This window comes from Podarcis muralis, chromosome 2 (genome assembly GCF_964188315.1).
Source record: "Podarcis muralis chromosome 2, rPodMur119.hap1.1, whole genome shotgun sequence".
Lineage (NCBI taxonomy): Eukaryota > Metazoa > Chordata > Lepidosauria > Squamata > Lacertidae > Podarcis > Podarcis muralis.
The window spans coordinates 64,238,940-64,265,270 of NC_135656.1; the positions used below are offsets into that span (position 1 = coordinate 64,238,940).

General features: G+C 43.2%; 1 protein-coding gene across 5 annotated transcripts in view; it reads left to right on the forward strand.

Moving 5' to 3' along the window:
* The window catches only part of GRIA1 (glutamate ionotropic receptor AMPA type subunit 1), a 207,645-nt gene that overhangs the window by 85,997 nt on the left and 95,317 nt on the right, over nucleotides 1-26,331 (forward strand). For all 5 annotated transcript variants that reach the window (XM_028718323.2, XM_028718322.2, XM_028718325.2 and 2 more), the window contains exon 3: nucleotides 24,518-24,757. In XM_028718323.2, the coding sequence (XP_028574156.1) occupies nucleotides 24,518-24,757 (240 nt within the window). The remainder of the gene's footprint in view (nucleotides 1-24,517; nucleotides 24,758-26,331) is intronic.

A 26,331-nucleotide genomic window follows, 5' to 3' on the forward strand; every position in this document is an offset into this window, starting at 1 on the left:
AGCTGTGTCAGTGTGTGCTTCTTCTTTTTTTTGGAAGTTTATTATTATTATTAATTTTCTGGGGAACCAGTGAGTGGCCCCTCTTGAAGAGGTTTGGCCCAGGAAAAAGGCCCCTTCCCTTCAGCCTTCTTCTGGGTTCTAACCCTGTGTTGCGAGACTCCAGCAGAGTCATTTCCAGTGCCCCCACTCAGCCTATCTTGTTCGTAGCTGCTTGTGTTCATGTGGTATTTCACATAATTTCAATGTGTCTGTGGACAGTGTTTGGCCACCAGGTAACAGGTCTGGGAAAGGGTTCTTTCTGTAGCATTTTCTCATAACGCTGGAGGATATACTGTTATAACTTCTAACTGTTACAACTTTTTTTCTGGCATGATAAAGGCTGCAGGGGCGAAATGACCTCGCTAGATTTCAAGCCGCTAAAGTATACATGGCCTAGTACACTTTAGAAGCAGCCAAGCACACTGAAAGCAAGCCACTGTGTGGTGGCTTAGACCCCCCCCCCCCGACGTGATAAATCAGTCCTTCTAATGGAAGTTTGCAAGCAAAAGAGGAAAACTTGGCAAGCCTGTGAGTCCCTGTTTGGCTTGATGCAACACAATTGTACCTGTTTTCATCTGTCAAGAACTGCAAGGCATGATTAATGCCACTGCTCGGGCTGGGTTTTGACAGTGTCTGAGTATGAAATATCGAGGGCTCCTAAGCTCTTAAAAAAGAAGGCAGGAAGAAAAATCCACCACCTTCCTCTACACTACAAACGGCTGCCAACACCAAGGAATATTGATTATGCAAAACCTTCCCAGGGAAATGGAGAGAAAACCCCTGTCTTAGAACATCAAAGCTTTCACGTTGCAACCTGTAACAAGTTCAGAAACAACCCATTTACAAAGCCTTCATCAAAAGGGAACCTTGCGCCGGAGATAGTCGCAGCCTTTTATGTCTCACAGAACTGCCACCAATGACTGTTAAGGGAAATCTTCAGCACTAAACTGTGTGTGCATGTGTAGGAAACCCAAGTTGTTAGTGACAATATTGTTCCTGCTCTTGCATTTTGTTCCTGCTCCCTACTTCCTCAGAGATCACTCAAGAAAATGGCTCCCAAACGGAGGGGGCTGAGGGGTGAAACATGTGTGAGCTGATGGCAAATTGAAAAGGGGTTGGAGTCTCCTACTCTCTTGAGCTTTTCCTTCCTTCATTTTCCTATGGCCTTCCTCCATCCTTCCTTATACTCATTGTGGATTTTTGCTAATCCCCTCTTAGAAAGCAGGTATTGCAGAGATAATAATAATAATAATAATAATTTATTATTTATACCCCGCCCATCTGGCTGGGTTTCCCCAGCCACTCTGGGCGGCTTCCAAAAGAATATTAAAATACTGTGATACATCAAACATTAAAAGCTTCCCTAAACAGGGCTGCCTTCAGATGTCTTCTAAAAGTCTGGTAGTTGTTGTTCTCTTTGACATCTGGTGGGAGGGCGTTCCACAGGGAGGGCGCCACTACCGAGAAGGCCCTCTGCCTGGTTCCCTGTAACTTGGCTTCTCGCAGTGAGGGAACCGCCAGAAGGCCCTCGGTGCTGGACCTCAGTGTCCGGGTAGAACGATGGAGGTGGAGACGCTCCTTCAGGTATACTGGACCGAGGCCGTTTAGGGCTTTAAAGGTCAGCACCAACACTTTGAATTGTGCTCGGAAACGTACTGGGAGCCAATGTAGGTCTTTCAAGACCGGTGTTATATGGTCTCGGCGGCCGTTCCCAGTCACCAGTCTGGCTGCTGCATTCTGGATTAGTTGTAGTTTCCGGGTCACCTTCAAAGGTAGCCCCACGTAGAGTGCATTGCAGTAGTCCAAGCGGGAGATAACCAGAGCATGCACCACTCTGGCGAGGCAGTCCGCGGGCAGATAGGGTCTCAGCCTACGTACCAGATGGAGCTGGTACACAGCTGCCCTGGACACGGATTTAACCTGTGCCTCCATGGACAGCTGTGAATCCAAAATGACTCCCAGGCTGCGCACCTGGTCCTTCAGGGGCACGGTTACCCCATTCAGGACCAGGGAATCCTCCACACCTGCCCGCCTCCTGTCCCCCAGAAACAGTACTTCTGTCTTGTCAGGATTCAATCTCAATCTGTTTGCCGCCATCCATCCTCCAACCGCCTCCAGACACTCACACAGGACCGTCACCGCCTTCACTGGTTCTGATTTGAAAGAAAGGTAGAGCTGGGTATCATCTGCATACTGATGAACACCCAGCCCAAACCCCCTGATGATCTCTCCCAGCGGCTGCATGTAGATGTTGAAAAGCATAGGGGAGAGGACAGAACCCTGAGGCACCCCACAAGTGAGAGCCCAGGGGTCTGAACACTCATCCCCCACCACCACTTTCTGAACACGGCCCAGGAGGAAGGAGCGGAACCACTGTATGACAGTACCCCCAGCTCCCAGCCGCTCAAGACGGTCCAGAAGGATGTTATGGTCGATGGTATCAAATGCCGCTGAGAGATCCAGCAGAACTAGGAAACAGCTCTCACCTTTGTCCCTAGCCCGCCGGAGATCATCAACCAGTGCGACCAAGGCAGTTTCAGTCCCGTGATGAGGCCTGAATCCCGAATGGAAGGGATCCAAATGGTCCGCTTCTTCCAGGCGTGCCTGGAGTTGTTCAGCAACCACTCGCTCAATCACCTTGCCCAAGAATGGAAGATTTGAGACTGGGCGATAGTTGGCCATCGTGGCCGCATCTAAAGATGGTTTTTTAAGAAGCGGTTTAATAACCGCCTCTTTCAACGGGTCTGGGAAGGTTCCCTCACGGAGGGAAGCATTCACCACCCCACGAAGCCCATCGCCCAGCCCTTCCCGGCTAGCTTTTATAAGCCAGGATGGGCAAGGATCCAGGAGACAGGTGGTTGGTTTCACTCGTCCAAGCAGCCTGTCCACATCCTCGGAGGTAACAGATTGGAATTGATCCCACGCAATCCCAGAGAGGTGTGGATTTCTTGATTGGACATTGGGATTCCCCCTCCACACACACACACAAACACACACACACACTCCATACTGCTGAGAATAAATTTAATAGGAATTCTGGGGAGTGGCATGTCTTAGTTGCTGTTGGAGCATTAAGACTGGGCAGATTGGAGACAGACGTTTTAGGAAAACTGAGGCATTGTTGTGTTATGAATACCCTTTAGCGATCTGCCAGTGCTGTCTGCATAGTGAAACTTGGGGGGTCCCCATCAGCCCTGACATGTGCATTTGGGGTCTGTGCGCACTGAGTTTATACTCAAGATTCACATAGCAAGGAGGGAGTTGTTTCCTCCCCATTCTTTGTTGGGGAGCCACAGCCTGCCATGCTATCACATGCTCAGGGGTCTGAGCGGATGCTTCCCTACTGTAGTTAGATAAAAATCCTAACCTACCATACTTTTGGGCTTCAGTTAATTTGGTTTGCAGTTCCTCCAATGTCTCATTTTAATAAATAAGGCTATTGGGTGGGATTCAACTAAGTTGTTGCATGCATGGAAGGACTATTTGTGTAACAGGACTTTCCCCTCTCTTTCCCCCACCCCTTAAATCTACTCTGGAGAGTCAGGGGAATCCCATGAACAGGTTTGAGAGGAGGGTTCACACAGGAAGGGAAAGTCTCATTGAATGAGTGGACCTTGCTCTGTGTACACAAGCCCTACTTAGCGCTATGTTGAATTTCAACCTTCATCCCAATGTTTGGTCTCATGAGACTTCTTTGTGGGTATAGGGGCAAATTATATTAATTCCCAGGAAGTCCTGCTGTTATATAATGGATGTGACCTCTAACGCTCTTTTTACTTAATAGGAGAGCTGTTTCATGCAGTAATAGGTTACAGCAATCTAACAAATGCTAGACATCTGTGGGCTATTGTCCTTCTGTGTATTGGGTTCATCTCTTAGGAAGTCATTCTTCAAAGAAACAGAAAAAGGTGCTTGTAGCTTTAAAGAAGTTTTCTTTAATAGTTAGGCGTGACATTCCAGGCTGATTGGTTACAGCTGGGGGTGAAAATAAAACAGGAAGTTGCTGGTCACACTTGCTTGCACGAGGAAAGAGTACCCACATGCTGTGAGCTTAAACAGCAGTGGAAAGATGTATGTAAATAGCTTTGTATATAAGGTAAAGGTAAAGGGACCCCTGACCATTAGGTCCAGTCGTGACCGACTCTGGGGTTGCAGCACTCATCTCGCTTTATTGGCCAAGGGAGCTGGCATACAGCTTCTGGGTCATGTGGCCAGCATGACTAAGCCGCTTCTGGCGAACCTGAGCAGCACACGGAAACGCCATTTACCTTCCCGCCGGAGTGGTACCTATTTATCTACTTGCACTTTGACGTGCTTTCGAACTGCTAGGTTGGCAGGAGCAGGGACCGAGCAACGGGAGCTCACCCCATCACGGGGATTCGAACCGCCGACCTTCTGATCGGCAAGTCCTAGGCTCTGTGGTTTAACCCACAGCACCACCCGTGTCCCTATTAGCTTTATATATAGTCGCAACTAAAATGTTTGTGAACCAGCCAAGAAATAAAGTAACTCTTGACTGCGTATTTTGCACAAGTCTCGTAGTCTCTTGTCGTCTGCTGCCCGGAAGAAACTCTGTTGTAAGCTGTTTAAAGCTGGTTTGTTGAGGAGCCGCCACACATGAAGATAAGCGCAGCAAAAGTGTGTGGGCGGAAACCTCTAATATCATCAACTGTTGTTGATGAAGGGCAAGTATGCACCTGATTTAGGGCTTTAATGTAAATGTAAGGGAAACAATATTCTGTCCCCAACATGCTAAATTGAATGGGGCTTATGTGCGTCCTTAAACCCATATAGACAATATATTCACACTGATCCCACAGGCTAAATCAGAGGTGGGAAAACAACAAATGAAGGTCTTGAAGCACCTTCTGACCTGGTTTTGCTTCTCACCTAGGTACGTCTTTACTGGTAGCTATGGAGGCAGGGGTATTGTGGCTCAAGGTGGCTGAAGTTGACCAGTTCCTGCTCCCATTACAGGCTCCATAACATAAAGCAGAAAAACTAATGATACAATGGTACTTTACCATTATGCTGAGGGGTGAATCATAACATGTATTACTAACTCGGGTGTCCCTTAAAATAGCCAGTTTTTCACATGGATATGATCTGTCAAACATACAGCATTAGCCCTTTCCACATCGTTGATGTCCAAAGATATTAAATGCTTGAAGAAGGAATGGAATCGTGCCTGATGTTTCCAGTGGTGGTTGTTGCTCTGCCCCCAACTTAATAGGGAGACTGACACTAGCAGCCAATATGCCAACATTCAGCTCCCCCATCCCAAACATGGAAATTTGGTTGGGAAGAACTATTGTACCGCTTTGTATTAACCAGCTGGTTGGAGCCCAGCCTTCCACTTGTTTGGGGAAGTGATAATTAACTGATAGAAAACTAATAATGGAGATGGGTGAATCGCTCTATTTATGGTCCATGCCATTTTTGCAGGTGTTCAATAATGTCCCATTCAGTTGCTGCATTGATCTGTTGTTGTTTCAAATCACACTAAAAATTTGCAGTCAGTTGTATTTTTAAGTACCGTATGTATTTTTAAACATACTGGAAAATATCCAGTGTGAGTCATATTCAGAGCAGACCCACTGAATCAATGTCCTTAAAAGTTATTTAATTTTAATGAGTCTGTACTTAGTTGGATATCACCCATTTCCTGTAAAAAACAACAACCCCTTTCTAAATATATTTTCTCTCAAAATACACATGTTAAAATGTGTTTTGATATTTTATTTTATTTTAAGCCAGAAACTGCATTCAGGAAGTGTGAAAGCCAGGAAATAACTAAATTTGAATATGAGTGTTAGTCCAGGATGCCAATTTGTGCTGGAATTTACAAACTTCAATTCCTCAAACACTACTATATATAAAAAAGATAGACTTTACCTATTGCATGTGACTGTTCCTAAAGGTTTCAACATAGTGATCCCATGGAGCACACTATGCTTTCATTGTTTTATTATGTGTCATTAGACCTTATACTTTTTATTGTATATTAACCCTTAGGGTTTGCCCTAATGTTTTGAAGTGACGCTCATCTTAGCGCTGCTCACATCTTTTTTCCCCACAAGAAAGAAAAGACATTTGAGGACATCTCGGAGCTCTCCTTTGCTTTAATTTCTAGGCAGACAGGAAGACATTCTCCTGTCTGCAAAAGAAAGGAGCGTTTTGGGAAGGGATGGAGTGGGCCATACCCTGATGAAATTCCCGTGAACAGCTTGAGCGTAGGAAGAGTCTTTCAAGAGGAATCCATATGCTGCTTCCGTCTTTGCTTCAATTAGTCTCCACATGAGAACATTACAAGAATTGAAGGCAAGTAACTGAAGATGGGGTTATCATTTGAGAGAAGATTGTTGGAAATGCGGGGGGAAAACCCTCCCACTCAAATAGGGTGACTCCAGTTTGAAGGAGTCATGGGCTTTCTAATCCTCAAGTTTGAACCCCATTATTCATTCAGGGGCATTGATACAGTTATTGTCACCGCACTTCAGCAAAGAGATTGCAGCAATGTCCAAGCTGGAATTTGGCAAGTTCACGGTGGATAAGATTTATCAATGGCCCCTGTGTTCATTCGTTCGTTTTCTTTGTATGCCAGTTTTCCACACACACAAAAATCATGCTCAAGGTGGCTTACAACGAAGAAAACACGGATGCTTTTCAAACAAGCACTACAAAAACAAATTCATAGTAACATAGTAACAATTTTGTAAGATAGCAAAACAATAGCAAATATACTAACATAACAAAAAGACCACATTTCAATACTATAAATTTAACAAGACTACTAAAACAACATGCAGCATCCAAAAGCAAAAGTAATAAGGGAGCTTCACAGTTTCACCTTAGTCCTAGACACACTCATCCCATTATGTTGCTCACAGTCCCTCTCCTGCAGCCACTTGCAAGGCTAACAAGGACAAGGGGTGGGGTAGCTGGAAACACCCCTCCCATCATATACAGTATAGCACTTCCTGGATAACTGTTAGCAGAGGCACTTGAATAAACCACGAGGAGTCCAGGGAGAAAATCCTGGCAAAGTTCTAATCAACAAAAGGGTAAAATAGGAGACAACTTAACCAGAAAGAAACAGAGGGACTGTGTGTTTTTGACAGGCCTTGTCAAACTCAGGGAGAGATTGAACTAAAACACCCACAAGTAAACTCTACTGCAGCTAGAGAGCCTTCTGGAGCATTTGTTACCTCACTAAAGATCATCCCATGCATCCCCTTGGCTTACTGCCACCAGAGTTATTAAATTACACAATGAATGATATCTGCTGTTGCACTTTCGGCAAGAATAGGAATGGGAGAGCTATTGCATTCAGGTCCTGCTCGTAGGCTTACCATAAGCATCTGGTGGGCCACTGTGTAGGCCCTAACGTTTTGGTCTGATCCAGCCAGCCTTTTTTTAAAAAAAACGCTCTTCCATCTGCTTCACCTCCTGCCAGTTCCTGGAAAGCAAAACACTCTGATTATCGGTTACCAACAAGGAGAGGCCACAGGGGGCCTCTTCTGTACACATGGGAGACTTCTGCTGTCTGCTACCTCCCTTTCCCAAAGGTAAGGTGTGTGTTTTTTCCTTGGAAAAGGGAGATGGCGTAGTGGCAGGGAAGAGGATGGGTTGCCCATGGGATTTTTATGCTGAGCACTTGGAAGCATCCCTCAAGGTTTATGAGAATGATCAATATGTAAGTTCAAAATCCTGTTTTATTTTTTTAAGCTTATCAAGAGGGGGAAAAGAAACATTACTGATACAGAATAGATGCTTCGATAGAAAACCAGCCATTCTGTTCTAGATATCTGCAAACAGTGCTATTTTTTTTTAGAAAAAGAGGTGCCAGAACTCACCATAAACACCTCCCTTGTTCTCTTACAATGGTAATGGCACCCACCTGAGAGGTGCCGGAGCTGAGTTCTGGCTTTAAAAAGCCCTGTCACCACAATCTTCTAAAATAACATTTGCAAAGAACAAAGACTCCAAGAATCATTGTTAATGTGTTGTGGGCTGCATTTGTCCCTTCTTTATAGTCCACTTTTAAACAGACAAACAAACAAACAAACAAGCCAGCAAACAAACACAAAACTACTGTGCACATGATGTGGTCAGATTAGATGTATCAAACACATTTGCAGCAAAGAAAGAAAATCTTACATTTAAATGCCATTTGGCCATTAGCAATAACCACACTTTAATATTCATATATATGCCTCTCGAGACTTGAGATGTGGAAACGTCGGAGGGTAAAGCAATCATTTTTCTATTGACAGAAGAGATGGGCTAGAGAGACGTTAATGTATACTTTGCATATGGTATATATCTTTTCTCAACTGCATCCCATTTCATGAACAGATTCTCTATTGACATTGCACAGTCCCATTTATTCACAGTGATTTGGCAGGGCATCCAGATCTCTGAAATGTGCTAGTTTAGTAGATGAGAAAATAAGACATTGTCGATTTGGAAGGATGAAGGGAGGGCTAGGTGGGAATTATCCCTTTTAAAAAATCTCAGCTTTTGAAAGGTGTAAACATGAATGCTGATGAAAAGTTATATGCAGGGGGGATACACAGGGAGACGATTAGAAGTGGTAGAGAAGAGAAACTCTGCAGTTGTACTACAAGGCTTTAGGGACAAAACATGCCAGACAAGACAAACTAGATCTTACACACAATTTGCTTATATCCTGACTTGATATGGCCTCCTGACATTATGGCTTGGTCTATGCCAAGTTAGGTCAAGCTGTGGATGATGAGCAGCATGCTATTCCCAAACACACTACAGTTTGTGAAGTGGATTCCAGAGGGCAGCAAATTTGGTTCCCTTGCATAGGGCACAGGGGGCCAAGGGGATGCCTTCCTGCTTCCTTCCCAAAGCCTGGTAAGTGCTGGGCTTTGGGGAGGAGTGTGAGGGAGGTGTAAAATGACCCCAGGGCACCCCATGCGGAGGAATATCAACTCTTTAGTTCTAAAATCTAGATCGGGAGCTCCATAGTGATGTGAGGCTTAAGTGGATGAGAGACAGAAGTTGCAACTCTTTCCCTAGAGCTTAGCATGAAAACAGACCCCCTTTTTCCTACAGGATGACCACTTAGTAGAACAACTCTAAGCCTTGAGGAAAACTGGTTGTTCCAGGCATACAATGACAAATGTAAATGCACACCCAGAATTTATGCAGTGCTTTAAATCCCACTGTGTGGACAACACAACACATACTTAAAAATAAGATAATAGCCCCAGGAATCTATAACAAGAACAAAGGCTATTCTTTTATGCTGGAAAAGGGGAAATTGTCCCAAATGGGCTTGTGGTTTATTTATACTTAATATATATGCTTCTAGACCATTGTTTACCACAAAGATACCAGGGCAGTATAGAAAGGTTAATAGAAATAAAGCAAACCTATCCAATATAATACCATTAAGGAGAAAACAATGTAATCGTAAATAAAAACACCGAAGGCGGCTAAAGGTATATATTTAAATGTCTGACACATTTTGAGCCCTCAAAGGTTTTCCTTCCAGCTCCTAAAAGCTGCTGGAAGAAAAGCTGGCTTGCTTCCTCCAGTGTCCAGAAAGCTCTCCTTGAGTAGCCATAGCAACCCAAAGTTACCCATCTCGTTCTCTCAGAGTTGTCTGATAGATCAGATGCTAGACTTCACATTTTAAATGCAACCACCAACCCGTGGTCATGTCTACAAGGTGGCTGAATGGCAATGTTGGGTTTTTAATAAACAACAGCAATAAAAGCACTTCAACCTCTGTTTGGCTCAAATCCCAGCTTGCTATTAATTTACTCATGAACTAAAAAGGTTCAGATGTGTTGTGTTATTGTGCACAGCAACGGCCTAAGCACGAGAAGTCTCCTTACTTTGGATTTTATAGCTGGCATTTATAGCACTTAACATTGATTTACTAAGATTCCTTCCAATAGGAACATATTTCAGGCTTTGCACTGAGGCAAAGGCTAAGAAAGGTGCCTAACTTAGTTTTTGGCTAGCTTAGTTTTAATAGTGACAGTCTAATCCTATACGTGTCAATTCACTGTCTTTGGACTTACTTCCTAGTAAATGTGTATAGGCTTGCGGTCTGAAGCAGCAGAGGTCTGCCACTGCAAAATCACATAGAGAAGTCAATACATATATATATATATTTAATGCAGCATTAGCACAAAGGGAAGCTTTGACAAATAATGTAGAGGTCTAATATTAACAGCCACTCACAACACCCTTCTGCGGCATTTAACTATTAACAGAAATACCCGAGTTCTAAATTGCACAGGGAGCCTTCATGAGTGGAGGACATTCCCCCCTTTAGAAGACAGTTCCATGGAGGCTCATAAGGATGGGAAATGTGGCTTGCTGGAAAGAATGGGGCTTGCCAGTGCCTCATTATTTGGTTATCACCATTTGACATAAATGAACATCTGAATAGGGCACATGATTGTCAGCAACGTAGGTAAGACCCATGACATTTCTCCCATATCTCATATTTAGATAATTTTGGTGCACTGATTGGATGCTAATGTGAAGATAAATGATGCATTCTTACTTCTAGAAAGTTTAATTTGTGAAATAATTCTATATCAATGAGATATTATGAGATATTTCTGTTTATATAGCCTCATACAGTACATTTTACTATTTACAAATCCAGATGATTACATAGCAACAAGAACTGTGAATACCTTCCTGTATTTGTGTGTGTGTACGTGTGTGTGTGTGTGTGTGTGTGTGTGTGTGTACATGCACACACACACACAGATATAATAACACCATTGCTTCCAGTGATTCAAACGTTCAATGGAAGCATGCATTTTAATAGAGAAAAGGTTAATAGCTGTGTAGGGGGTTGCAAGAAATTACACATTGAAAGCCAGCATGTTGTCTCTTTTGTATTCAGCACCTTGAACACCTCAAAAAGCTTTGTGCAAGTCTCCCACACCAGATTCCCCACCATACGCTGAATTGGGGACAATGTTCAACATTTTGAAAATCCCAGAGTAAAGAAAGCATGCAGAACACAAAGTATGCAATTGGTTTCCTCTTGGATGTTGTTTCCATTCAGATGAAACTGTCCTTCGACCCCCGCTTTTTTGAGCCAAGCTTATTGGTCCATCCAGCTTATTACTCTGACCTCCTCAGCTCTCTGCGGTGTCTCTGAAGTTCTTGGCTCTACCACCTCATACCCTTATTAAATGGAGAGATGCAAAGGATCAAACTCTTAGACCTTCTGCGCTCCCTACTGCCCTTTGCCCATGCCTTCTCTCTTAAAGATTAGCATTTAATAAGACTGGTGTAGCAGAGTGAAGAAAATGATGGTTTCTGGGCTACTCGCAACTCCTTTTTAAAACATATGCAGCCAAGAAATGGTTTGTTTTGAAGGCCACAAGAAACTATAGTGATAGAATCAGAAAAAGGCAGGGAGAGTGTGTTGCCTTCATACAACTGCCTATATCAAAGGTCGGGAATGCGAGGGCGGGGGGAGAATATATTTAACGTGTGAGAGAAATGTGAGTGAATTTGTGGGATGCTGTGAAGAGATGCACTATGACACCTCTGCCATCTCGGAGCACCACAAGGACAAATGTTTGCGAGGGGAGGCAAGTTACTCATAATTCGAGCAGACATTTGCACCTTGTGATCACAGTTCCACCAGCTTCTCTGATGCAGTTTCAGGTTTCTCCATCACCATTTGAGGGACTGCCCTCAGGCTGAGCATGCTAATAATAAACTACACATACACATACATACAAACCAGGCAAAGTTAGAGTCCTTGGCACTGCCTCTTGACCCTGCAGATATCAACAAGCTAGATTGCTCACATCACGTTTCTACAAAATTCAGTTTTTCATAGAATTAATACAACAACACAATTGTGCATTGGCGTTCAGCCCAGATAAAGATGTGGTATATGGTAATGCACTCACTGTGAGCCTGCCCTTAAAAACTGTGTGCAGGCTGCAGCCAGTATAGAGCCAATATCTACCCAGTGCCAATGGGAAAATATTATACTGTTGCTGTGAAATTCCAGCGGGACCCAGAACAAATAAACGTTTTCTTTCTTATTTAAATGCATATCCTCCAGCAATATATGATAATGCACTCACCATGTGCCTGCCCTTAAAAATTGTTTGAAGGCTACAATATAGTACAGAGCCAGTATCTACCCCATGCCAATGGGAATATATTAGTCTGTTGCTCTGAAATTCCAGCTGGACTCGTAGCAAATGAATGTTTTCTTTATTATTTAAATGCATATCCTACAGCTTCAGTATTCAAATGTTCTCCGAGAGGCAGTAACATAATCAAAACGGTACAAGCAATTAAAAGCCAACAAAAACGGCAGAATAAATGGGGAATACATGAAGTTCTGGAGGTGGAATGAGTGGGGACAGTGACACAGAAGGCAGCGACTGCAATTCCACCTCCACACATCTCAAATGATGCTTTCTTATACCAGTGCTCCTGGGGAAATGATTTTTAGTAATTTCAGTGGGTGAGATCCAACTTTAGTCATACTCAGAGAATACCCATTGAAATCCACAGACCTCAGTTACCCATTGATTTCAATGGGTACGCTCTGATTATGACTAATGTTGGATGTCACCCAGTTTCTTTGTCCGTTGACTGGCTGGCAACTGTGAAAATAAGCTGCTGGTCTAGGTGGGTCTTTGGTCTGACCCAGAGGTAGTGAGACCCACCTTAACATTTTATGAAAACCAACAGGATTTCTAATGAAGGCATAACCACTTCTCTTTAAAGAATTAGAATGCATTTCTAAAACAGAGGAGGGCAGATATATGCTTAGGAGCAAAAACCATCACAGCTGGTGGCAGTGCTCCAAACTCAGCTCCCAGCTTTGCTCACCCAAAATTCATCCTGGCAATCATGCTTCATTGATGCTTTAGCTCTAGCACTAGGTCTGGTGCTTATAAAGGGGAAGGATAAGAGAATTTACTATTTATTTAAGGAAAGTACTCATTACAAGTTATTAAAGGGCTCTGGGCCCTCTTTGCGCATTTCAGAGTAAAACAATTCATGAAGATTTGAGGCTAGTGACAAAGTTATAGAAGGTGTGGTTTTTTGTTTGGTTTTTTGATTGTGAGGAAATCACCAGCTCTCTTGCATTTATTTGAAGCCCCACCTAGAAATGTGGCAGCCCCTCTAGTCACAAGAGAGCTGACTACTGACTGCAGCCCTGGCATAATAACGTTTCCAAATCTGATCAGAATGATGGGTTTTCTAGGAAATGATAAAGTAAATAGAAAGGTGCTGTGGATTAAAAAAATAACTGCTGCCATCATGAAAGAAAGGGAAGATATAAAGAAAAGTGGTGCCAGATACAGGAGGTCTGTAACTAAGTGATAGAGCACCAGCATCTTGAGGCCAGGCAGGAAAAGACTGCTATTATGAAGCTAGTTTTGAAAGAATGTCATGCATGTATTGCTATGTTGTACAGAATATGCAGTTTAGAATAGTAAAAGAAAAGAAAATAACATTATTTCTGCAATGAATTAGTGCCATGCTTTCCCCTCTTAAGATTGTCGGCTAAGTATGGTGTGTCTGCTACACCTGGAGCTTTTAGTATTTGGACAAAATCCTCATGCCTCAACTATTGTTAAAGAGGTGGTAAAACTGTCAGTCTGGAAGGAGAGCATTTTGACAGGATAAATAGCAACCTTCTCACATATATTTGCAACTGCTGATAAGTAGACCTGCAATGTTCTCTAACCATCTGGTTAAGGGGCAGACTCCCTGCTAATAATATAACAGAAACATAGGAAGGTGTCTTATACTGAGTGGGACAGTATACTCCATCCAGCTCAATATTGTCTGCACTGGCTGACAGCAGCTCACCAAGCTTTCGGATGAGACTCTGACTATAGTGTGAAGTCTCTTGTTTTCCTCTTCTCCTCTCCTGCGCACCTCCTAAATCCAACCCTCTGAAGCAAGGGCAATGGGGACGTCCCATTGCACAAGAATCTTTGCATTGATGGGACATGGCAGCTGAATACTGTCTTATATGCAAAGCAAATGCTCTAACACTGCACCGCAACACTTGATATCTATTTATTAATATTATTTTCTAGAGAAATGCTTTAAATAAAGAGTATTGTCATGAGTGTTAACCATAATACTAGCATCTTCTGACTTTCAAGCATTCTGACAGGCTACTTACTGGACAAGTTTGGATAAAGCTTTGTATTAGCCTCACACCTTTACTTCTTAACACCTGGGTACACCCCTTAGCTACCTGCTGGATTTGTGGGGTCAATGTGCTGGTATGGTTTGTACCAGCCTAGGCAAGTTAGCTTTTGTTCTTTCCCCTTTTGTCTTCTAATTCCCAAAGTAGTTCTTAATTGTGTTCTAAAGGTTGTGCTGCTGTTTTTAATTACCGTATTTTTCGCTCTATAAGACGCACCAGACCGCAATACGCACTTAGTTTTTGGAGGAGGAAAACAAGAAAAAAAATATTCTGAATCCCAGAAGCCAGAACAGCTGTTCTGGCTTCTGGGATAGCTGCGCAGCCTGCATTCGCTCCATAAGACGCACACACATTTCCCCTTACTTTTTAGGAGGGAAAAAGTGAGTCTTATAGAGCAAAAAATACAGTATTTTTTAAATAAACATACCCCACCTATTTTTTGCATGTTTATGGGGTAAGGTCTGCAGTACTGAATTCAGTTACTTGTCCTTTTGGTCAGATTGCTAGAGAGTAATTGAAAGCACCATCACTGCCTCCTAACCTAGGCTGCTGAGATGAAGAAAGCTTCGGAGGAAAATTAGGAGTGGAATTTTGTGAAAACAAATTCTGAAGCTGAGCAGGTGTTTAGAGGCATCTTGCCCCTAAATTCTAATAATATGTCCCTGACCCCTCACCCCTTCTCCCTTCTTGCTGGTCAGTATTTTGTGGTTGTGGGTACTCAATCTCAGGGTTGCAGTGAAAAACAAAAACCCTAAAGTAGCTTCTATAGATTTAAGTCTCCCCCCTTGATTTCAAATAATGTAACACAGTACTTTTTTGTGGGGGGACGCAAGGGTACACATACCCCTGAATCTAAGTTTGGCCTCATTGAGGGGCAGTATTTCAATATGAGTAGGAAAATGAGAGTACCCCTAAATATTTTTTAAGGGAAAAAAAGCACTGATGTAACAATAATTCATTGCTCTTTATGAAATACAGGCATCTTGGAAGTAAACCAGAATTGTGAGGTGAGATAGAGTGGCTGGCAAATATCGACACATAAGTGGGTGTAGCACACATACATTAGCCAAAAACTATGATTCTATCCTATACAGCAGCTAAGGTGGCCCTCCAGATATTGTTGGACTACAGCCCCTAGCATCCCATTAGGCAAGTGCACTGGGGTTGATGAGAGTTTGAGTCCAACAACATCTGGAAGGCCATGGGTTACTTACTCCTGTTATACTGCAAACATGTAACTCTTATATGCTTCATACCACCATTTAATTTATAAGTTACAGGCTTCTGTAGTACTCCATTTTAAATTACTTTTTAGTTAGGTCTGAAATGCAAAGAAGAAAAGGTTTATTGGAGCCATTCAGAAATAAAAAGAATCCTTGCTCTTTTTTAAAAAAATTGCTTTCTTCAAGGAAAAGCAATGTTTAAATTGTGTTATCTCTTATCCTAGTTACGACTTTAAATAAAACACAGTCAGTATTCAGTGACTAATAGACATCTAATTAAATAGTACAATGTCCAAGTAACCTGATCCATTAAACAAATAAGAATTACTCCCACGGCATCTTTTTGTTCCCCCCCCCCACAGGATTACTATTACTGACATTTAATGCGAATTGCAAACTAGTTATGGGAGTATAACATGTTACCTCCTCAACAATGAATTTAATTTAACTAATTGAGATATTGCAAGGAAGATTACTGCAGTGGTTTATGTTGAGATAGATTATTAAGAAAGCCAGAGAGTTCTCCATATTGCTCTGTTGAGTTATCTAATCCACAGGCAGTCCTTTCTGCAAATAATGGGCTTCAACCATTTGAAAAGACAGAACTCTGAGTTCTTTGCTGCTGCAATCTGTTTCAGAGGCTGGGATTAACAATTAGCTGAGAACAGCGTAGGAGGCGTGCTGAATGCTAATGACTGATACAGTGTTGAAGAAGGTAGAGCGATTGAAACGATGTGAGTGTTATAGAAGCAACTATAATTAATGTGTTTAGTGGCACCATAGTCTGCTGTATAAGGTATGTGGACCAGAAGACATAAAATAGCTTCAATTGATGGATTATTATTTTTTGTTTAGTTGTACCAACAATATTTCTTTAACGGGACCACTGACAGTGGGTTACACATGTACCAGACCCCGTCAGCTTTCTTTTTTAAAAAGAAGTACAGGAAACTTGCATCTTACACTTATTTAACTTATGCAATCACAGCTTTGTGCAGGTGGGTAGGTGGGGGGGATAAACAAATAAATGGAGAGCAAAGGAAACCCACACTCTGTTTATTTATTCCCCCCAATCACCTGCACAAAGTTATGATTGTGGGCTTACCTGTCTTAGGGAATGAAGGTGGTGTGAGGGCTCTGGGATCCAGCCAGAGCCCTTGCATCACCATCTCAAAGTTGGGTAACCAGACTTCCATCCAGCTTTACATTTTATGTGTAAAAAAACGAACCCTAGTATAAGATGTGAGTTGCCTGTGTGTCAATTGACATCTATAAAGAAAGTTGGAAAGCAAAATGTGGAGGTAACTGTCTAAGGCTTCGGCAGGCAGCAGTGTTGTAAAGGATTCTAAATCATAGTTGCTAAGCTCTCAGAGGAAGGAATGCTGATTACCCACTCTCAGGAGGGAGGTCTCCCAGAGCAGCAGAAAAAAATTAAGAGAAGCTGGTTGTTTTTGCTGAATAGAGGAAAGTCTACCTAATGCATATACTGAGATATGTTTGCTTAAGCGCATTCCTTTGAATCCACATTATTTCATTCAAGTGTGCTTTATTTACAGTATAAAGCACAAATCTGTGCCATTCCACAAGTGCAGTGGGCCATTGTCTCCTCTCTCTTAAAAAAATAAAAATAGTCAAATATTATCTGCACATCTATGGCAGGGAATGAGCTTCCATGAAAAGAGCTCAAGTATGATTTTCAGGCAAGATTGATTTCATACCTCTAACTTAGAAATTAAGCCACACCACACGGCATAAGCTTTTGAATTTGTGTCTTCACTTGCACACCCTTTGCCCAAAAAACTAAACATGCAGAAATGTTTCAGGGTTTTTAATTAGTTAAAGATGGGTGGATGATGAAGTACTAACTGAGGGGAGGGCATAGCAACAACAGAGTGTGACTACATCCTACTGAGCACTGTGGTAGAGTTCAACTGAAAGTGCACCAACATCCACAAAAGGACATATGGATCTATATGATCCATGTGTGTATTAAGACAGTCACATTTTTACATATTATTATCCAACAGAGCAGTTCCATATGTATAACAGGAAAGGGGCTGGGGGTGTCACCTATGGTTTTATTTCCTACATGCATATTCATGTAATGTGAGAAGCAGCACTCAGATGCAATTTCTTACCACTCCCAACAGCATACATCACATCTAAGAAAATTAATGTGATTATCTTGAGACTCAACAGGAAGAAAAAGGAGCAGTATTGACCTACTTAACAATTCCTCAAGAGTAACACCTGCTAATTAAAGTACTTTGGGAGTTTATAACTGGTTAGCTGGAAGACTGGTTTGCTGCAATGCGCTCTATGTGGGGCTTCCCTTGCGCTTGATCCGGAAGCTGCAGTTAGTGCAGAATGCTGGAGAGACCTGCATGGTTGCCAATTTGCTACCAGGCCAAGTTCAAGGTGTTACTGTTAATACATAAAGCCCTTAACAACTTGGGAGCAATTTACCAGCAAGATCACCAGACCACTCAACCACTTTGTTCTACAGAACCAGCAATTACAGGTGCCACGTAGTATTTGTTCCACATGTGTGCAGGCAGACCCTTTCACTACACTTTTTTCAGTGCCTGCTAAAAACACTTTTGTTTAGACAAGCCTACCCAGATATTTAGAATATTGACGTGTTTTAATCTGTTTTTAATTCATCAATGATCTTAATATTTTGAATGTTTTCAATAGTTGCTTTAGCTGCTTTTTACTGGTAATTTTATCCTTTTGGGCTCTTTATAAACTGCTTTAAGGGTTGGGGGTTTTGTTTAACAATCAAACAGTGATTAAATTTTATGAAGTAAATAAAATAAACTAGCACTCATAATCGTCCAGTATCTTTAATAGAGTGCCTTAGTTGGCAACAGGTGTTTAGCTGTGCTGGTATCTTCAACCTTCTCAGACCCAGAACCCAAACATGCAATTGGGAACCCAATTCTTAATCTTTTAACATATATTCACATGTTGTGACCCACCTTGGTTCAGGACACAACCCATTAGTGGGTCCCTACCAGTAAACGATGTGTCTCAAAAAAAGAAGAGCCACCATATTTTCTTCTAAGATACTCCATTAAATATATGCAACAGTCCCTTTTACACTCTGAAAAAATTGGGAACACTGTCTTGGAAAGTGTCATGGTGATGGCTCAGGAGTATAGTCTGTTGAGGAGTTGTTTTTTAGCGGATTATTATTTTGTATTTGCCCCAATAGCTTTTCCATATTTGCTGTGAGGGAGATACCCAGTCAAGTTAACTTGTTAATTAGAAGACATGAAGCCTGAATGTGCACAGGAAACTGAGGAGCTAGGAATAAGAAAGATAGGAAACTGCCTTATTCCAGGTCAGATGGGCTGCTTATATCAGCATTATCTGCTCTTGTCTTGCAGGAGCTGTCCATGGTCTCAGTCAGTGGAGGTCTCTTACAGTCTCTGCTCCTTGGTGCTAGGGACTGAATCTGTAGCCTTCTGTATGTGAAATGTATGCTGCGTCACTGACCTATGCTCTCTCTCCCATTTGAATTACGTTGGTATTTTTTGGGCTGGGGGTCCATGAGTATATTTGCAGCCAGAAGTTATACTTGAAGAAATGCAGCATTAGTCTACTCGTGTTAGTTCTTGAAGAATATACAGGACAGCTGCTTGAAGAGGCATGAAATTGATCCCTGCCAGTATGGTTTTGATTGAGGGGTAGGAAAATTTTCAGGCCAGAAATCTTACAATGATTCAGATTATTGTAAGAGTGGAAACTATTACATACTTTTCGTCTTCTATATTCCCATACCATGAGCTCTGTTAGCTGATGGCGCTTAATATTCATGGCAACTTGTTTCATGGTGTGTTTTTAGACACCTTCTTCAGGTTTCCTCTTCAGAATTCCTAAAACAGACCAGAGTTATTACATCTTCACTTCTTACATTTCTTTCAATTGGGGTGGAAGAATATAATTCCCCATAGCTATACTTTGGCCAGCTCTAGAAGATGTGTGTGTAAATACACATACAAACACATACATACCAAAAAGGAGGTCCATTTGGAATTAGTAAACTACCGTATTTTTCGCTCTATAACACGCACCTGACCATAACACGCACATCATTTTTAGAGGAGGAAAACAAGGGAAAAAATTCTGAATGAAACAGTGGATGTATCATTTTTGTGCTTCATGCTGTGGCCACAGACATGTGATCTGATGGTGAATTTGGGGTAGCTCAATGCAAAGATCCTGAGGATCCATGCTTTTTAACCACATTTTTGCACCATTGCAGCCCCAGGCAACAGTGGGTGTGTGATTTTTGGGGGGCAGGCTGCTATGTGATCTGATGGTGAATTTGGGGTGGCCCAATCCAAAGATCCTGAGGATCCATGTGGATCCATGCTTTTTAAGCACATTTTTGCACCATTGCAGCCCCAGGCAACAGTGGGTGTGTGATTTTTTGGGGGCAGGCTGCTATGTGATCTGATGGTGAATTTGGGGTGGCCCAATCCAAAGATCCTGAGGATCCATGTGGATCCATGCTTTTTAACCACGTTTTTGCACCATTGCAGCCCCAGGCAACAGTGGGTGTGTGATTTTGGGGGGGCAGGCTGCTATGTGATCTGATGGTGAATTTGGGGTGGCCCAATCCAAAGATCCTGAGGATCCATGTGGATCCATGCTTTTTAACCACGTTTTTGCACCATTGCAGCCCCAGGCAACAGTGGGTGTGTGATTTTTGGGGGGCAGGCTGCTATGTGATCTGATGGTGAATTTGGGGTGACCCAATGCAAAGATCCTGAAGGTCCATGTGGATCTATGCTTTGTAACCACATTTTAAGTGGGGAGCGAAGGAAAAACAAAGAAGGGACATGAGAGGGGTGGGCAGAGAAGCAGCTGGCTAAGAATGCAGGAGAGGGATTTAACGGAAGGGAGGAAAGAAAGGCAAAAGTTTCCCCAAACCGAAGCCTGCTCTCTCTCTCCTGCATGTTTTCTGGCTGCCTGCGAGGAGCACGGAGAGGAATTAGAAGGAAAGACCTCTGCTTTCCCCTCTGCTTGCCTGGAGGGGAGGGGATTTGCCTGCTCTTTGTTCCGTTTGAGCAAACACAGCAATGAAACACAAGCGAGTGGGCAGTAAGACCCTGAGGCAGAATGCAGGAAAGCAGCAACTTCCTCTTTTCAGGTTTCCCTCTCCGACGCAACGCACGATTCGATTTTTGCTGATTTTTGTTCCTGCGCTCCCCTAATCGGCTCCAGGGACCCCCCACATTCGCTCAATAACACGCACAGACATTTCCCCTTCCTTTTTAGGAGAAAAAATCTGTGTGTAATAGAGAGAAAAATACGGTAAATTAACCACCTAAGTAAAGGGACCCCTGACCATTAGGTCCAGTCGTGACCGACTCTGGGGTTGCGGTGCTCATCTCGCTTTATTGGCCAAGGAAGCCGGCGTACAGCTTCCGGGTCATGGGGCCAACATGACTAAGCCGCTTCTGGCGAACCAGAGCAGCGCACGGAAACGCCATTTACCTTCCTGCCGGAGCGGTACCTATTTATCTACTTGCACTTTGACATGCTTTCGAACTGCTAGGTTGGCAGGAGCTGGGACCGAACAACAGGAGCTCACCCCGTCATGGGGATTCGAACCGCCGACCTTCTGATCAGCAAGTCCTAGGCTCTGTGGTTTAACCCACAGCGCCACCCTTGTCCCTTAATTAACCACCTAGCTAGTGACAAAAACCCAAGCAGAATGAGCAAGGCATCAAAGTAGGCTTTGTATAAGACCAAACCCCTTTGTTTGATAGTATTCTTCACACAGGTGAATGTAAGTCTGGATGTTAGATCAAGGAGAACTAATTCAGTCCCTCCCCCCCCCCCAAGTTTCCCACCCATGTTCACCGCTAATGTTAAAGCCAAGGGCTTGGTCAGAGGAGGAAAGGCTCTCAGCGCTAGCACCTAAGAATTTGATTTAGAATAATTGGAATGTACCATAAACATGAGTGAAGTTAAATGAGCTTGACAGTATATAAGCCTGAGGTTTACCACTCAAGATATGCTGCTGTCCCCCACCATGCACTTTCCCCCCAGAAAATTTGTAGCTATCAGCCTTCAAGCACTCCCATGGTCTCTTTCAAGTACTCTCCTGAGGAGATGATTGACAAGAGACCAAGACCTAGCAGCAATGGGAAATATTCAAATTATATTCAAAGAAAGCTAGGCCTATCTGACATTTTGAAACCTTGGTTCCAGTTATGTAAAAATGCCTGTTTTCAGCCATTCTGCATTCTTACACACAGCCAAAAATATATGATCAGACTATCAGTGTGAGTGTTCACTCACTCCCAAGCAGACTTGGTTGTCTGAATAACAAGTGATTATTTTTTTACCAGATTTCAGGGGCAGGGATGGCATATTCGAATTACAGTTTGGACGGATAAAAGCTGATGTGTGTAGCACAAGTAATGCAATCAGTTATACGTTTTAGCTGGAAACTGATTGTGTGATTTTAGCCTACATGGCCCAATTGGTGTCATTTGAATTGCTCCATGGCTCTGAATTAGATTAATATATAGCTCTTAGTAAACCTAGATCATTGGCTTACAAATGTGCAATGGAAGTAACAAATTAATGGAGAATGTCAGCCAATGGCTACCAGTCATGATGGCTATATAACCTCCAGTATCTGAGGGAGAGAGTTTTCCTTGCATAATGGAATGCTTCCCCCATGTCTCCCCTGCATATCCTCTCTGTGGGTGAATGTTTTAATGTATTGCTCTTTCCTCTTTGTTTTAAATGTATCTACAGTATATGGGGTTTATTGTCTATTTGCTTGGTTGTTAAGTCGCTTTGAGTTGCCTCGGGCAATATAGAGCAAGAGACAAATTTAATAAATAAACAAATCTGCTCTAGGGATTCCCCAGTTTGGAAAGCATGAGGCACATATAGGGACAGGAGAAGAGGAAAATCCAGTTGTACGAGCAGAAATCCTTGTGAGGAAGGGACTCTGTAGCTGAATACTGTCCAGAGGCAGTATGCCTCTGCATACCAATGCTGCGGTTGGTGAACCCTCTTTGTGGACTTCCTATAGACTGGCTTCTGTGAGAACAAATGCCTTCAGCCTGGTCTACCAGGGCTCCTTTTATGCTATGTTCTTTAAATATACAGTGGTACCTCAGGTTACATACGCTTCAGGTTACACACTCCGCTAACCCAGAAATAGTGCTTCAGGTTGAGAACTTTGCTTCAGGATGAGAACAGAAATTGTGTGGTGGCAGCGCAGCAGCAGCAGGAAGCCCCATTAGCTAAAGTGGTGCTTCAGGTTAAGAACAGTTTCAGGTTAAGAACAGACCTCCGGAATGAATTAAGTACTTAACCTGAGGTACCACTGTATTGTGTTGTCGTGTGGTAAGGTGTTATATATATATGACTGATTAATAAAAACCCAGTTTAATGTCTGAGGTAACATTAATGGTAATAACTCTTCTTTCAGCTTTTAAATGCTTCCTTTATGCTTCTTCCATAAAAACATTAGAATTCTGAATGAGACCAAAGGCTATCTAGCCCAGTATTCTTCAATGAGTTGATAATTCAGTATTTCTTGGCCTGGAAAAGTGAAGTCTGTTTCATTTACTCACATGTCCTTAAAGATAAATCAGCTTCAAACACACAGACTACTAAGGAAGCCACTGCAAAGTGGGAGGATAAGCTGACATTTTAGAGCTTTATTGGATGGTCGAATGTTGATTTTATCATGAACTTTTTAAAGCAAAATTCAGGTTTTGAAATATGAAACTTTAATGTGACTAGACAGGATTCCAGTCCTAACTTAGATGTTTTGATAACTACTAATTCTCCATGAAAGAAAAAAGTGCTCGCATAGATCTGTACAGTTTGTTGCTATGATAATCTAACACCTCTTCTCAGTGAACTGTAAGTTTCCACTGACTGTCAGAAACATGTTGCTTTCATAAATGTTTATTATGTTGACTTCTTAGAGCCATTTTTACCCAGTCCCTATGTGTTATATGTCACAGGATGCTAGAGTCAGGCAACTCATAACACCACCCTTTTTTCCCTTTGCTTGAGTGAGTGTGTTGAATGCAACTGAAACCTTATTTCTATGGAGTGGAATTCAGCACACACTATGACAAATATTCCACATGTGCAGGAATTCAATCTTTCCAGATAGAAATCTCTCTCCTCTCTCTTCCCTGCACACAGTTTGGGGATTCTCCTGACCCCTACCAACCCACGAACCGATTTTTTTTGGGGGGGGGGTTAGTCTGCTTGCATAGGGCTTACACTGATGTGGTTCATTAGGGGAGTCCTGTCCCCTGCTTTTTAAATCTAAGTTCCTCTGTTAAGTATTTGAGAAACCATCACTCCAGGCCTTTTAATCTCACATGAGAGCACAGACCTGCTGTTTCCAAAATAAATCATATAGAATGGGCAGAAGTTATATTCTATTGGTCAATGGGCCAGCAAGATATCAAATGAACACTCATGATCTCTGATGAGTTCAGATCCAGAGCAGACTTCCATCCATGCTGTTCCTCCATGCTGTTTTTTGTTTAACATGTTTTGTTGGTTTCACACGTAAAACACAATTACATAATAACAACAAATAAAACTCACTACCACCCTCCCAGAGTGAGGTTTTGCCTCTATGTAAGGTATAGCTTCTATCCAGTTCTAATTAACGAATTGAAAGTGTCATTCCACAGTGCTCCATGTGTTTTTGGTGAAGGAAACCATGTGCAATGGATTGCACATACGGCATATTGCATGGCGGGGGGGGGGGGGGGCTGTCCATCAAATTGTCTGTTGTCCTCAAGTTGGAAGGTGACTGTCTGTAGTGGGAAGCCGCCCTGCATATTTCTAAACCAGAATAATTCCTGAACAGGCTAAACTTTCTTGATTACTCAGACCTTGAGGCTTTCATTCAGTGAGATGTGGAGTAGTTTTGAATCATACATATATTTGCAAAGATAAAATGAAAATGAGCCTAATCTTTTTGCTGCCTCTCTGACTGATTTCTATCCCCTCCCCCTCCCCCCCTTCTCAGTCTGTTCACAGTTTTCCAAGGGTGTCTACGCTATCTTTGGCTTTTATGAGAGGAGGACTGTCAACATGCTCACATCCTTCTGTGGGGCACTCCACGTCTGCTTTGTAACACCCAGCTTCCCTGTCGACACATCCAATCAATTTGTTCTTCAGCTGCGCCCAGAACTACAGGATGCCCTCATCAGTGTTATAGAATATTACAAGTGCCAGAAATTTATGTATATTTATGACGCTGACCGGGGTGAGTCTGAGTGAAGTGTGACACACAGCAGGATTGGTGAGGGAGGGGGAGTAGGGAAAAAGACTCCTTGTTAGTCATAGAATGTACCAAGGCCATCGGATCAAATTTCATTTCCCCCATAATTGTACTTGTTTGTGTAATTATTTTAATCATTTAATAATAATAATAATAATAATAATAATAATAATTTATTATTTATACCCCGCCCATCTGGCTGAGTTTCCCCAGCCACTCTGGGCGGCTCCCAATCAGTGTTAAAAACAGTACAGCGTTACATATTAAAAACTTCCCTGAACAAGGCTGCCTTAAGATGTCTTCTGAATATCAGGTAATTATTTATCTCTTTGACATCTAATGGGAGGGCGTTCCACAGGGCGGGCGCCACTACCGAGAAGGCCCTCTGTCTGGTTCCCTGTAGCCTCACTTCTCGCAATGAGGGAACCGCCAGAAGGCCCTCGGCGCTGGATCTCAGTGTCCGGGCTGAATGATGGGGGTGGAGACGCTCCTTCAGGTATACAGGACCGAGGCCGTTTAGGGCTTTAAAGGTCAGCACCAACACTTTGAATCGTGCTCGGAAACGTACTGGGAGCCAATGCAGGTCTCTCAGAACCGGTGTTATATGGTCCCGGCGGCCACTCCCAGTCACCAGTCTAGCTGCCGCATTCTGGATTAATTGCAGTTTCCGGGTCACCTTCAAAGGTAGCCCCACATAGAGCGCGTTGCAGTAGTCCAAGCGTGAGATAACTAGAGCATGCACCACTCTGGCGAGACAGTTCGCGGGTAGGTAGGGTCTTAGCCTGCGTACCAGGTGGAGCTGGTAGACAGCTGCCCTGGACACAGAGTTAACCTGCGCCTCCATGGACAGCTGTGAGTCCAAAATGACTCCCAGGCTACGCACCTGGTCCTTTAGGGGCACAGTTACCCCATTCAAGACCAGGGAATCCCCCACACCAACCCGCTCCCTGTCCCCCAAAAACAGTACTTCTGTCTTGTCAGGATTCAACCTCAGTCTGTTAGCCACCATCCATCCTCCAACCGCCTCCAGGCACTCACACAGGACCTTCACCGCCTTCACTGGTTCTGATTTAAAGGAGAGGTAGAGCTGGGTGTCATCTGCGTACTGATGAACACCCAGTCCAAACCCCCTGATGATCTCTCCCAGCGGCTTCATATAGATATTAAAAAGCATGGGGGAGAGGACAGAACCCTGAGGCACCCCACAAGTGAGAGCCCAGGGGTCTGAACACTCATCCCCCACCACCACTTTCTGGACACGGCCCAGGAGGAAGGAGCGGAACCACTGTATGACAGTGCCCCCAGCTCCCAACCCCTCTAGACGGTCCAGAAGGATGTTATGGTCGATGGTGTCAAAGGCCGCTGAGAGATCCAGCAGAACTAGGAAACAGCTCTCACCTTTGTCCCTAGCCCGCCGGAGATCATCAACCAGCGCGACCAAGGCAGTTTCAGTCCCATGGTGAGACCTGAATCCCGATTGGAAGGGATCCAAATGGTCCGTTTCCTCCAGGCGTGCTTGGAGTTGTTCAGCAACCACCCGCTCAATCACCTTGCCCAAG